Below are 14,435 nucleotides of genomic sequence, written 5' to 3'. Positions count from 1 at the left end.
TAAATTATTATATACAAGGACATGGAACCAACTTTGAACAAATACTGTGTATCTGTCTTTACGTTAGAAGACACAAAAAGTATCCCAAGATTGACAGAAAATCGAGAGGCAAAAGGGAATGGGAACTCAAAACAATCACTATCAGTAGAGAAAAGATATTGGGTAAACTAATGGGACTAAGAGCTGACAAGGCCCCTGGACCAGATGGCCTGCTGTCCAGGGTCTTAAATGAGGTGGCTACAGAGATAGCAGCTCCATTGGTTCTATATTATTTATATATTCTATGTTAATGGCGAGCCACATTTGCTGGTGATACAAAGATAGGTAAGAAAGCAAGTTCTGAAGAGGACACAAAGGTCTGAATTTTCATGCAGCCATGGAGATTCTGTGTCTGAGCCAAAATGGGCCAAGACCCTGAATCTAGAGGTTCCTCCCCCATTTCCAACATTTCCTATTTTAATCGGGGTAAGGGAGGATGGAGGTGGGATGTGATTCACACACATGGGAAACCCAAACCCAAATGGGCCATTCGAATTCAATGCAAAGTTCAAACGGGCCCCAATTTCATTGGAACACAGTCCATTTCCTGCAGTGAAATCCCGCAGTCCCGCAGTGACTCACAATTTTCAAAGTATAATGAGACAGATGTGAATGTACATCGAAGGTAAACACTGTCTGTGGAACTGTCAAGCTGTCAAGTTTTTTAAATCCCCTGTTCTTTAAATTTTTGAATGGGAAACAGTCTGCTGTGTCTCTCAGTGGAAAAGAAAATCAGTGTTTATAATTTCAGTAGCTATTTGTATATAAGAGCTATCTTTAAAGTACTTTTACTATTTGACTGCTTCCCAAATCTATCATGATCACAACAGAGGACTTGTAAGTTCAAAGTTTGATTGACAGTTCCAGAAGGTGATTGAGGAGTTATCTGTTTGTGATGTGGGGTTATGATTACAAATACTTGAAGGGATTTGAATGTATTCGCTGTTTTCAATTTGAGTGTTCTTTACATGGTGAAGTCTGCAATAGATAATTGGAACTTTATTTTGTTTCATCTCAACATGACTCCCAGGATCTGCCCATGATGAATATAGGGTGAATAGGTGGAGGGTGTAAGAACAAAGGGTGGTGGGTGGGGACAGCATGTCTAGACATAAGTTAGCATTAAGTTGGCATAGGAGTTATAAGAGACAATGGGGGTAGGTAGAGAGGGCATAGAATGGCATGGAAGATAATGGAACCATGGAGCGGTGGGGCGGGGGGGGGGGCAGCAGGAGCATGTGTTGACATGGATAGGGCATGGGTGGGGGGATTGAGGTTGTGTGGGTGATAGTGGGCCTAACTACTTTATTACAACTGGGATGAAGTCCCAGAGCACTGAGGCAGGCCTTTTAGCCAACTCGCTCAGCACTCACCAGCCCTTGTGACTACCTGAGGGGTCCAACTCCAGCACATCCTGCCTCCCCAGAATGAAAATCCAGCTATCCGGGGGTGATGTATCAAGCTGAAAATTTTCCTGACAAATCGTACCTGCCTCACTAGACCTGGCTCTGTCAAATCCAGAGAGTCTGAAATGGGATATAGATAGTTAATTGGGTTTACAAAAAATTGGGAGAGTACAAAGTGGGAAGATGTGAAGTTGCCACTTTGGTGGGATGATTAGAAAAGCAGAATATTGTTTAAACAGAGAAAGACTGCAGAATGCTGGAGTGCAGAGGGATCTGGGTGTCCAGCTACATGAAACACAAAAGTTAGCAAGCAGATACAGTAACTAATTAGGAAGGCAAATGGAACGTTGGCCATAATTGCAGGGAAGATGGAATATAAAAGTAACTAAGTCTTATTGCAGCTGTACTGGAGATTGGTGAAATCACACTGTGTACAGTTCTGGCCTCCTTATTTAAAATGACATATAGTGGCACAGGAAGCAGTTCAGAGGAGCTTCACTAAGTTGATTTCTGGGATGAAGGTGTTCTCTGATGAGGGAAGGTTCAGCAGGATGGGCCTGTATTCATTGCACTTTAGAAGAATGAGAGATGATCTTATTGAAATGTGTAAGATTCTGGTGGGGGTTTGACTAAGCGGCTGCTGAGAATTTAGAACGAGGGGCAAAGTTTCAAAATAAAGGGTCTCCCATCCATGACAGAAATTAAAAGGAATTTCTTCCCTTCAAGGGTCATTAATCCTTGTAATTGACTCATCCAGAGAGCAGTGGAGGCCAGGTCATTAAATATATTCAAGGCAGAGTTAGACACACTTTTGACCAAAGGTTAACAAAGGGGATAGGCAGGAGAGTGGAATTAAAGCCAGATTCAGCCGTGATCACACTGAATGGCAGAGCAGGCTCCAGGGGTCAAACATTGACTCCGCGTCCTATTTCTGTTCTCGTAAAATGAATAGTTTCTAAACAAAGGTCCTTCAGTTGAAGAAATCTATACAATACAGCGTAGCAATTCTGTAAAAGCTGCAGTGAAATCTGTTCAAGGAGTGTCTTGTACCAGTCACATAATCCTGGTCATTTTATACCATCACAGTGTGTGCATTCAAACTAAAGCATAAACCATATTTAAGAGAAATCACACAAGATCAGGAAATCAGACAATGGGTGGGGGAAGGGGGGGGGGTGTGCGGGGTGGGGGTGGGGGAAGGGGGAGGTGTGCAGGGTGGGGGGTGTGCGGCGGGGGGGAGGGGGTGGTGGTGGGGGGGCGGGGATTGGAATTTTCCCATCCCGCCCGCCACGGGAATTGTAGTGGGCGGAGAGTGGACCATGCAAAGGTCCGTTAACCTTGGATGGGATTTTCCAGTTTGGGGGGGCGAAGGCGGCCAGAAAATCCCACTCTGAGGGTTAAACCTCGAGCCCTGAGCCTTTGCAGGTCCCCAAAATCATCAGATTTCTGTACATCCATGATTTAATGACCCAGATTTATTATATTCCCTGACTAACTGACCAGAGTTATTTTTCTGAGGTTTTATGCAGTAACTCAACATTCTGCCATTTCTAATGGGTTATCTTTCTTTGGGTATCTCAAACTGTCCTTCAAAATTCAGGACAAGAGGTCCCTGGACTGTGTCAGTAATTGTCGAGGGTTTTGAGGCGCATGTGGATAATCACAGAGGATCCCTGGGAAGATGGAATTATTTACATGGGATCCCTGGGAGTGTGGTATTCTTTACATGGGATCCCTGGGAGTGTGGTATTCTTTACATGGGATCCCTGGGAGTGTGGTATTCTTTACATGGGATCCCTGGGAGTGTGTCATTCTTTACATGGGATTCCTGGGAATGTTTATTAATTGTAGGGATTATTGGCACAGGACAGAGAAAACATTATTAATCACAAATTTAGAGCAATATAAATTAATTTTAAAAATGAACCAGTGATTCCAATAATTGGAATTGGATCACAGTAATTGGAATCCTTTATCAAAAGTAAAGTATGATACTTAGAAGATGGTCAAAGGTTTACTGCCTACTTCTTCTCTTGAAGTAAGTTGGAGACTCAAAATCAAGAAATTCTTCCTTTCGACTGCTTCCTTGAACACAATGCAAATCTGAGTGCAATGTTCAAAACATGGTTTGAAAAAAAGGAACAATTCACAGCATTGTAAGGAGTGTAAAACTGTAAACAATATGTTCAAGAACACAGAGAGGGTGGGGAGAAAGTTCATCGGTGTTCCTATTAAACGTTTTCCATTTCTTCCCAATGTGAAATCCTTGGAAGCATACACCAGCAGGAATTGTTCGGAGTTGAGAGTGAGAAATTTTGGAAACTTGAAATATGTAGGCGCTGGGAAAGATTTGGCATTTATTGCACACCCTTCATGCCACAGCCAGCAAATCACTATTCCCTCAATTGCTTCCTAAGATAGCTGATTCCACATTCTCTTGAGTAAAGATATTTCTTCTGGAATTTTTAGTGACTCTAATATTCACTTATCCCTAGTTTTGGATTCCCCACAAATAGAAACGTCTTCCCTACTTTAAAAAAAATTCATTCATGGGACATGGGTGTCACTGGCTGGCCAGCATTTATTACCCATCCCTAGTTGCCCTTGGAGGGCAGTTGAGAGTCAACCACATTGCTGTGGCTCTGGAGTCACATGTAGACCAGACCGGGTAAGGACAGCAGATTTCCTTAACGGACCTTAGTGAACCAGATGGGTTTTTCCAACAATCGACAATAGTTTCATGGTCACCAGTAATTTCTTAATTCCAGATATTAATGTTTTATTGAAATCAAACTCTATCATCTGCCGTGGCGGGATTCAAATCCAGGTCCCCAGAACATTAGCTGAAGTTTCTGGATTAATATTCTAGCGATAATACCACTGGGCCATCACCTTCCCTAGTCATAGATGGAAAGGCAGTGTTCGAGCCCACCACAATAATATATTGAAGCTTTTCTAATGCAGTGATTATTTAAAGCGGTTACTTGATTTCAGCTCTTTCATGCTTAAAAACAGAGCAATGATGAATGTCTCATCCCTAATAGTCCAAGAGAGACCCATGCATTTTGGCCTAGAAATTAGCCGTACCGCAGTTATTTCCTGGACATCAGTGTCCTAACCCTCTAACATGGCAGTCGGGAGTGCGCCTGCACATGGCATATTGGTAAACATCACATCATACACACCTGAAATAGGCATCAATTCCATTTTGTATTCCAATTAGGTGCTTAATGCTGGTTTGAGGCCTCCTTTGATCATTAACTTCTGACACCGCCACCCTAAACCCCATCACACCCTCTGACATGATCAGCCCCTTCCTAGTCACTCGCTTTCCCATGTCACCCTCCCCTCTTTCCTTGATCACTTCCCTTCCTGATCATCCCATTCTTCCTGGTCACCACCACAACTCACATCATCATGGGATCACTGTTGACATTGCAATAGCTGAATCGATCTTCAATCCTAATTCATTGACAAAATGCCTCTTATTGTTTGCAATACATCAGTAATGAAGCACGATATTGGATCTCTTCTGGTGTAAGGATTCTTCCCTGGACATGCCTCCAGCATTCTTTATGGCAGAGAAATGTAGAGACTGGGTCGTTAAGTAAGTTCAAGGCTGAGATAGACAGATTTTTAATCAGTAAGGGAATCAAGGGTTATGGGGTAAGGCGAGAAAGTTGGGTTGAGGATTATCATATTCGACCAGTCATGATTTCATTGAATGGCAGAGCAGACTCAATGGGCCAAATGGTCTACTTAGAATCCTTACAGTGCAGAAGGAGGCCAGCACTGACTCTCTGACAAAGCATCTTACCCAGGCCCCCCACCTTACCCCCGTAATCCCGCATATTCACCACACTAGTCCCCCTAACCTACACACCTTGAGAAACTAAAGGCTAATTCGTAGCATGGCCAAGTCACCTAACCCGTACATCTTTGGAGTGTGGGAGGAAACTGGAGCACCCGGAGGAAACCCACACGGGGATTACTTCTGCTCCTAAGTCTTATGGTCACATTCAATTTTCTGGGCCTTTATCTTGCCAACATCCACAACTCATCCTGAAGTATTTTGTTGGCTTTCTCCATGAATGATTATTTTTCTGGACAGTGTTTTTGAGTTAAAATAATGACAAAGAGGAAAAAGCAGCATTCTCTTTACTGACGCTGAACTCAGTATTTGGTTATGTGCTTGGGTGTAAACTGAGCTGATTTAAACTCATCCCTATCACCACTTCAAAAAAACCTGAATAGAGTTTATGAAATCAATTTTCCTGTCCCTTCCTCACATTGATACAGTATGCAAGGAACAACACCAGCAGTGAACAAGAGACAGTTATCAATGATTTCATACAAAGGGTCTAATGAATCCTGACTTTGTAATACTGGAAATGATGCAGGATGGAATATTCTAATAATATGGTGGGTATATCACACTGTAATCCATACTAAACCAATACTAATATCACACTGCAATCTATACAAACCAGCTAATATCACATTATAATCTGAAATGATTCTAATATGGTGCTATAGTCCGTACACAAGTAGTTTAGATATCACTTTCTCAAAATACGTTCTGCAAAGCAATTTGGGACTTTATTCCACATACAGGTGCTATATAAATGCAAGTATTCAGTGTTATGTTGTAATCTCTATAAAACCACATCTAACATCACACTACCATCTGTGTTATATTGCTTCATGAATCTTTTCGAAAATATGTATAGTCCTATCCTCTACAATGCATTCATCACTGAGCAAGAAAGCAGGCTATCTTTTCCTGTTTTTATTTCTTCCTTGTCCAGCCCACAGCTGAAAAGGCGTGCGGCCACCTCTAAGGCTGATGACAATGTCATCCTTTATCCTTTAGCTTCCAGGAGGTCTTGCAAGGGAGCCTATCTAGATTTTCCTTCATGGTGAAATATCTGATCTGGGCTGCGAGCCAGCAGTAGCAGTATAGCTGAGATCAGCAGCTCAGTAGAGAAGGGGAATTAAATCTACTTCCCAACAATCTGTGGCTCTGCAGTTTGATGGTGCACTATCACCCACATTGGATCAACTATTCTTAATCCCTTTAATTCAGGAATTATAGATGTTCTGTGCTCTCCATGAAAAACACAACTTCTGTTCCAAATAATATCCTGTTATAACACAACCTGACACCTGTTTGACAATATACTTGGACAATTGCCACTCAAAATGCATAGAATCATAGGATCCGGCAGCACAGAAAGAGGCTATTTGGCTCATTATGTCTAAACTGGCTCTTTGAAAGTGCTATCCAATTAGTACCACTCACTGCGTTTTTCCCCATACATTTTCAAATATATATGTAATTCCCTAGATGCGCAATTTGCAAATGATTTTAGAGAGAAATGTCAAGGAATAGGTATGAGTCCTCTGCCCTCCACGTCAAGCCACACCGGTAACTGTAGAATAGGCTGGCTCCAGCATCCCTTCAACTCCTACTGGCACTATGTCGGTCCTCAATGACACGCCTCTAGCACTACCCCCACCCAGCCACCACCCTCCCCCACGCTCCAATCTATGCCATGAATCTCCTGTAAGAAGTCTCACAACATCAGGTTAAAGTCCAACAGGTTTATTTGGTAGCAAAAGCCACTAGCTTTCGGAGCGCTTGCCGCTCCTTTGTCTCACCTGACGAAGGAGCAGTGCTCCAAAAGCTAGTGGCTTTTGCTACCAAATAAACCTGTTGGACTTTAACCTGGTGTTGTGAGACTTCTTACTGTGTTTACCCCAGTCCAACGCCGGCATCTCCACATCATGAATCTCCTGACCAGGAATGACTGCAAATCCTGGGCCATTGCTTAGAACCAAATTAAAAACCTTAAGGTGTGCAATTCAAAGCAGTATTAATCTGCATTGTGGTCCATATACTGCACAATGGCTTGCAAAGAGTTTAATCTTTCAGAATAATATGATAGAATAAATCTGCAAAGCATAATTTTATAATGCTATTCCCCCAGTTTTACAATTAAACTTAAAAGACAAAACATTTTCAAGACTGCCTCTCTGTTGTCCCATGAAGATTATCTTTACATTATTAATCACCAATTGTTGACCATTTAACCATTAACCAGCATCAGTTCCTGAATTCTACCTGTTGTTCTCCCCTCGCCTTTTGTTTTTCCAGTTATGTTAAGTTCTATTTGTCTTGAGAGATGCAGACACCTGCTGTGTCGTTCCAGCATTTCCTGTTTCCATTTGACTATAACTAGTATTTTGACACAACAACAGGTCCTTCCTGAAGGACATCAATCAAGACACAGATAGCACTCAGAGATTTGGTAATATTCTGGTGGGAAAAATTCTGAGGCAGTTCGTACAGTTTAATCCCCTTCAAAATAGAATAGGGAGAGAAGAACATTTTAGGGATACATTCATTTTCAACACCTGCCACGTAGTATGGAAGTACTGGCAGCCAAGCAGTAGGCAGAGGCCACCAAATGTGTTGTATGATTTGCAAAAGTTGGACAAAACTCACCCCTTTTTTGTTCTACCTAATCTCAGTTGCTCTGAGATGTTTTGATTCTCTGCCTAGGGAGAACAGGTTACTGAGATAATATTCAAAGGGCAAAAGTGCATCATACTGTCATTTGACCCATGGCAATCCTGGGTGCTGGGGGAAATCTGGTGGTTACAGGATGGTGCGGAGCCCATTTACCATTTAAATAGCTCCTGTGCATGGGATTAACTACTAAATTCAGCAAAAAAGGATTTGCTTCTAGTGACACTCTACAGCTATTCCTCCTCTAGTCCCATACAGTGGAGATCAGGGACCCCATTAAAACAGTGTAAATAAGTCCAACACTTCATGATTGTGAACAGAAGCTCTACAGATAGAAATTGTGCATTAATATTAGGAAACCTATAACTGTACAAATACTTCTTAAGAATGCCAAATTTCAGGGAAGGAGGGCTCTGATTATTATATGAATATCAAACTTGCAAGTGTGTCTGTGAAGGTCCACCCTGTTCAATACCCATTAAACATTGATTTTCAGAAATATTGTATTTATGGCATTACTTGTTATAGTGACCAAGGTAGTGTGCAGGTTAGGTTGATTGGCCATGCTAAAAATTGCCCTTAGTGTCCTGGGATGTGTAGGTTAGAGGGATTAGTGGGTAAATATGTAGGGATATGGGGGTAGGGCCTGGGTGGGATTGTGGTCGGTGCAGACTCGATGGGCCGAATGGCCTCTTTCTGTACTGTAGGGTTTCTATGATTCTCTGAAGGTGTATCTTTTTCCATCTCACCCTATCTACACAGCTTCCCCATTATGCTCAATCAAAATATAATATCTATATCAGCTGTTATTTTTCTTGTAGCTTTGGGCACAAGACTACATGAACTGGGCTTTCTTACCCTGGGACCCATCAGTTTGGTAGCTCAGCAACTCCCCATGCCCATCTTATTCTCTATCCCACGTACTAACATGTAGCTTTGGCCATTTTGAATACAACTATGGAACAGTGAGGTTAATGTCGAGTTTCAATGTATAAAATCCTCTGGGTCAGAGATCAGTCCAACATTCTTCCAGACATTAATTTAGCAATAACGACTGAGGTGGTTTTGGGGAGGGGGTTGGTTTCACTCCATTTCTCTTTCATTACAGGTGGGAGCTCAAGTTGGGCATTTGATTCCACCTGTGAGAATGGGCAGAGTGTCATTAATCTATTGAATTATTGAGGAGAGGAGACATTATGGCCAAACCCAATCCTGTCCTGACCTGGTATTCACACATACATCGTTCCCAATGGAAACAGGAGCAGGAACTCTGGCAGATTATTTTTCCATCTCCCTTTTTCCCTTCAGAAAGGACAGAACTCACATTATGGAAAATCTTTTCACATTCTCATTACATTCCAAAACACTTTATGGCCAATTAGTTACTTTTGAAATGTAGTCACTATTGTTTTATAACGGCAAAACCTAAAACATGTCCAGTCTCTGATAAAAGGTTTTTAGCTCCGTTTCTCTCTCCACAGATGCTGCCTGGTCAGCTGAGTGATTTCTGGTTTTTATCTTTTTATCCCATACATAACCTACAGTATTTCCAACATGCAATTTTCAATTGATTTGATTTATTGTCACATGTATTGGGATACAGTGAAAAGTATTGTTCCCTGCGCGCTATACAGACAAAACATACCATTCATAGAGTACATAGGGAAGGAAAGTAGAGGGTGCAGAATATAGTGTTTAAACTGATAAACAACATTGCCTTATTTCTATTATCTTTAAAAAAAAATTTATTCCATTCGTAAAGTTACAAAGCCATTGCGCAGAGTGGACAGAGCAAGCCCTTAATTCACCTCCTTGCTCGCTCCAAAAACCAAATTCAATATGAATCCAATTCATGGCCCCACAAGAGAGACGTACAAGATCCAAGCTGATGAGAAAAGGCATTGCACCCCATCTTGGTTTTGATCTGAACTACACTCGATCTTAGTCAAAAGGCTGAGATGATCTTTATTTATGCTTTTGTTACTACAGTACTGACCTTTGGAGAATATGCTCATCAAGGACTGGCTATCAGTGCACATTCCCATTCATCTGCTCTAACATCAACACTGCTGCAATGATATATCTTAACTCTAAATCTGAGAAGAAAAACTCTGATGTAACTTTGTAACATTTTCCAATTCTCCGTGCCAGCCATTCCCATGTCTGCCAATTCAGTAACAAATTAGGGGCAATTTTAATGCTGCTCACTCCCACTAGGGAACAGGGTCGGCTCATTTCATACAGGATCCTGAGTTAACAGAGAAAATGTTATTTTCATCAACTTTAATGAGATAAATTCTCAGGTCTTAGAGCTATCTATAGCCAATGCAGTATGTTCATCTGTATCTATATATTAAAAGTCATAGAAATGTCTAATTTGTATTACAATTTTTGATCACGCTCTTGCAGCACTATTTAACACTGTAAAGTGCTGTGCCCCATTTTGTTTAATGCTCCTTTACAGCACATTGGAATAATTTAGGTGTTATATAAATATAAGTTGTTGTTGCCAACAATTCCAAGGCTTTTGTTGTCATCTGTCACAATGTAGTTGCAGATTCTGGAGTTCTGGATGTTTCCACAGACCAAACGTCTCAATGTATCTCCCTCCCCTACACAAAAATAAAATTGGTAATGGGAAATTTTCTATGCATTTAAATACCCCACGTGGAACTTGAATTAGTAGAAAGGATGCAAAGTTCTTCAAGAGGTCCAAATAATAATTTTTTAAATGTTAATTTTTGACCTCACAGGCTCAGGAAGATTGGAATCCTGTATTAGAAAAGCAGCAATTTCAGAAGCAGCAGAATAGATGTAGTTTGCAGGGAAGAATTGGAAACTCACTAAAGGATGATAAAACAATGTATATTTCTCTGAAAGAATACAACTCGCATTTGTCTGTTTTGTGTGCCTTGCTAGCATTGAACCCTGTTTCGCTATTGGATGAGGAGAACTGGCCTCAGAGAAGGTAAGAGAGATGGTTGAAGATGAGTTCAGATTCAGGTCAATGCAAAACACCAGAAAGCCTCACATATGAAAAATATCTCAACCTCACATAGGGATGATATATCATAATGTTGCTTTGGACGGTTCCTGTTACCTTGTACTTATTTTCATATCTAAACAGTCAAGGACAACAGGAAATACAGGAATTTTTAACATGCATAAAATCAAGACCTCCTTGTTTTGCTGGGAGCCTAGTGTTTATTTCTGTATCATTCCCTTTGAGGATAATTTGTGGCATGTATAAACATATTCAGAGAGAAATTATATAACTGCGTCGGTAATTTGATACAGCAATTCAAAATTTCAGGCACTGAAAAAATTAATAAAAGCATCAAGATTGCAAATAATTCTTGGAGACTTATGACCAATGCAAATGTTAAATGTACACAAAGGATGCAGAAAATAAGATAATACAATGGCAATGTTGGATTATTGATGAATAAACTGGGAGATGGCACAAATAACCAGGCCATTTTGTTGCCTTAGAATAAAAATACTCAACTTCTCTTGCAGAATTAAATTAAAAATTAAGACATACTGAGAAATGTTTTGTTTTAACATTATCAGTAATTAAGAGTCATGCTCTAACGGATGTCACCTTATTATCTGAAATAAAACTCCCAAACAGGCTCAGTCAGTCATGAATGATCAGTGCATTTTATTCATCACAGTACAAAAATAAATAGAAATAAAAAAAATCAACATAAAACACAGCCACCGCTGTTTACAGCATTGTGACACCAATATTCTCAATTTCACCCGCACGCACGCACACATACACCCTACAAACATACGACACATACACATACAAACATACACCCTACAAACATACAACACATAACACCGTTTGGTCAACAGAGATTTTCTTCTCCTTAAATAACAAATTGCACTGGGAAACATGTTCATAATATTAGCACTTTCAGAATGTACAGCTGAAGTCTCTCCGAATAGACTTTCCGCGTGAAAATGGCACATCTTTGCAGCTTCCGCTATCACCTGATTTCAAACGGGAAACAATAGAAACTATTGTGTTTTTTTTTTGTCGCTGTTAAATCCCTTCGTCTCCATGTTGATAAATACTTCTTTAAAACATTTATAATCAAAAAAAATGTCCAAATACTCAATATTTTCCTTGTTGTGTTTTCTTTTTGCCGCGTGGAGTGTTGCTAGTCAGTTGTACTAATATAGATTTCAGGGACACACATACTTTTTGCATGCACAATAACCACTGGAGCGATTTAAAGAGAGATAGAGAGAGGAGGAGGAAATGAAACGTGCCGTTTTTGCAGGACGGGTTTTAAATTTTTGTTCTAAAACACTTTTTTTTTAGCAGCATGGAAATAAATCCCTTTTTTTTGTCTGTACTAGAACCCCCAAGACACTAAAGAAAAGAAAAATGTTGCACACTCAAGTCCATCGAGGTATCGGTTACACGCTCTCATCGATTCTCGGTGTATATGTATTAAAGTGTCGGTGTCTCTGGAAATCAGCAAAGTGGTGGGGACAGCAGTCACCGATCCAAGCCGATGAGGATGCGGCCGCGATCATCCTGGTTGCACTCGTTTTTCAGGTCGGCAAAGACCTGGGTGAAGAAATGGGGGTCGGCGTTAATCTGCAGCATCTTGGCACTCATGCCGTTGATGATGCTGAGGCAGCGTTCCCAAAAGGCTTCCTTGCAGCTTTCCACCAAGAAAGGCTTGAGTGGGTAAGAGATCTCGTTGCCCATGTAGGAGTACGACAGGTAGAGGCAGGTGAGCAGGTTGGCTTGCAGGTCGTGCTCGGTGGCCACCTCCGAGGAGATCACATCCCGGCACAGCATATAAACAAAGACCACGTTGGCCGGGGTGACGAAGCCCTGGTCCTGCCAACCCTGCAGCAGGAGGGAGCGGTCCACACTCCGCAGCCACAGCACCGGCTCGCTGGGGGAGAGCTGCTTGAGGCGGTAACACCTCCGGCACAGGAACTCGCCCAGGCATTTGAGCAGCTCGCTGGTGGAAGCCTGGACTATCACCCTCTTGGGGGAGCTGGGGCTGGCGCTGCTCTGCTGGGGGCTCTTCTTCACCGAGCAGATGTTGCTCTTGCTGTTGGGCAGCTGGCTGGAGCGCTGGGCAGGCGGCTGGGCGAAGGTGGACAGGTTGGCACAGGACAGCGACTTCTTCAGGTTCTCGTTGTTGAGGTGGGTGACGTTGTTCTGGTAGTTGTTGGGGTTGACCTTCTTGGAGTTCTTCTTCTTGCTGGAGACGGCCACGATGCGTTTCCAGGGCAGCACCGAGATGATGGAGTGCCGCTTGAGGTTCTTCTCCTTGGAGTTCTTGCTGTTCTGCACCGCCGTGTACTGACCCACCGTGGCCGAGCCATCCTCGAAGAGGGCCGCCTTCCTATAGCTGGGGGAGAGAGAGAGTACGGTGCCCATGGCTGGCCCTGGGGGTGAGGCTGGCACTGGCCCTGGGGGTGAGGCTGGCACTGGCCCTGTGGGTGCCGATGAATCTCTGGCTTCTCTCAGCCTCTGGCAGGATGCTGCGGATTTTGGGCTGCTCTCACCGCGGGCTGTCCTCTCCCCAGCTCACAGATCTCCCTTTGCAGTTGCAAAATAAACTGAAAATAAAAAAACAAGATATAATCCAGATCTTCTGCAGTCTCTCAGTGTCCGGGGGTTCTCCCCTCTCTCCCCAGCAGCTCCAATCTGCTGCTGAAAAGCTGCACTCAGATTAGTGGTTGTGTGTCAGTGTTGGAGCACACTACACGCTGCAGCAAAACGGCTCTCCAATCTCTCCAAATCCACACACAAAGCTTTCCTTCCTCTGCTGCGAGGCTGGGCTGGCAGCTCCGTCTCCCTCCTCCCGGTTACAGAATGAATCCTCCTCCGGTCGGCCTTTGGGGATGAAGAAGTGTCTCTCCCCACCCCCTCTCCCCGCTCCCTCTGGGTGAAATCTCTCTGTCTTGTCTCGCTGTGTGTCTAAACCGGGGGTTGCTTTCCGAGCTGCATGTTGCGGGAGCTGGGGCCAGCGTCCTGCCCTGGGGTGAAAACCAGGATCAGAGCAGAAAGGATGGTGTGTGCCGGCCTCCGCCTGCCTCTCCCTCCCGGCAAACGCCTCGCTTTCCTCCCCTCCCGTCTCTTTCTCTCTGATCCTCTTTCTGCATCTGCCGCTTCCTCGCTGAAACTGTTTTTTTTTGCCTCCGCCTCGCACACTCCGCCCCCCTCCAGTCATAACACACAGCGCCTTCCAAATAGGGGAAACGTATTATAATGTCGCTTTAACCCTTTTGCTGCCGCCAATGGCTCAGTTTAAAATGGGTGTTTCCAAAGAGAGCAGTCAAGGTGTCCACTGAATAACGACAAACAAATCTGTGGTTCACAGAAGCAAAATTTCAGGAGAAATCTGAAACAAAAACAGAAAAGGCCTCAGCAGGTTTGGCAGCATCTCTCTGTGAGAGTTTCTCATAGGATGGCA

The 14,435-nt window shown here is 42.8% G+C and overlaps 1 protein-coding gene across 1 annotated transcript; it reads right to left on the bottom strand.

Moving 5' to 3' along the window:
* Positions 1–11,622: 11,622 nt before the first annotated feature.
* On the bottom strand, positions 11,623–14,125 carry LOC144500598 (cyclin-dependent kinase 5 activator 1-like). The gene has a single exon (XM_078223776.1). It carries the CDS (start codon positions 13,394–13,396, stop codon positions 12,494–12,496), a length of 903 nt encoding a protein of 300 aa, XP_078079902.1. The 5' UTR covers positions 13,397–14,125; the 3' UTR covers positions 11,623–12,493.
* Between the last annotated feature and the right edge of the window lie 310 nt (positions 14,126–14,435).

This window comes from Mustelus asterias, chromosome 11 (assembly GCF_964213995.1).
Source record: "Mustelus asterias chromosome 11, sMusAst1.hap1.1, whole genome shotgun sequence".
In the NCBI taxonomy this organism is placed as follows: Eukaryota; Metazoa; Chordata; class Chondrichthyes; order Carcharhiniformes; family Triakidae; genus Mustelus; species Mustelus asterias.
The sequence above is the reverse complement of the archived record's forward strand: the minus strand, read 5'-3'. Positions and strand labels throughout refer to the sequence as shown.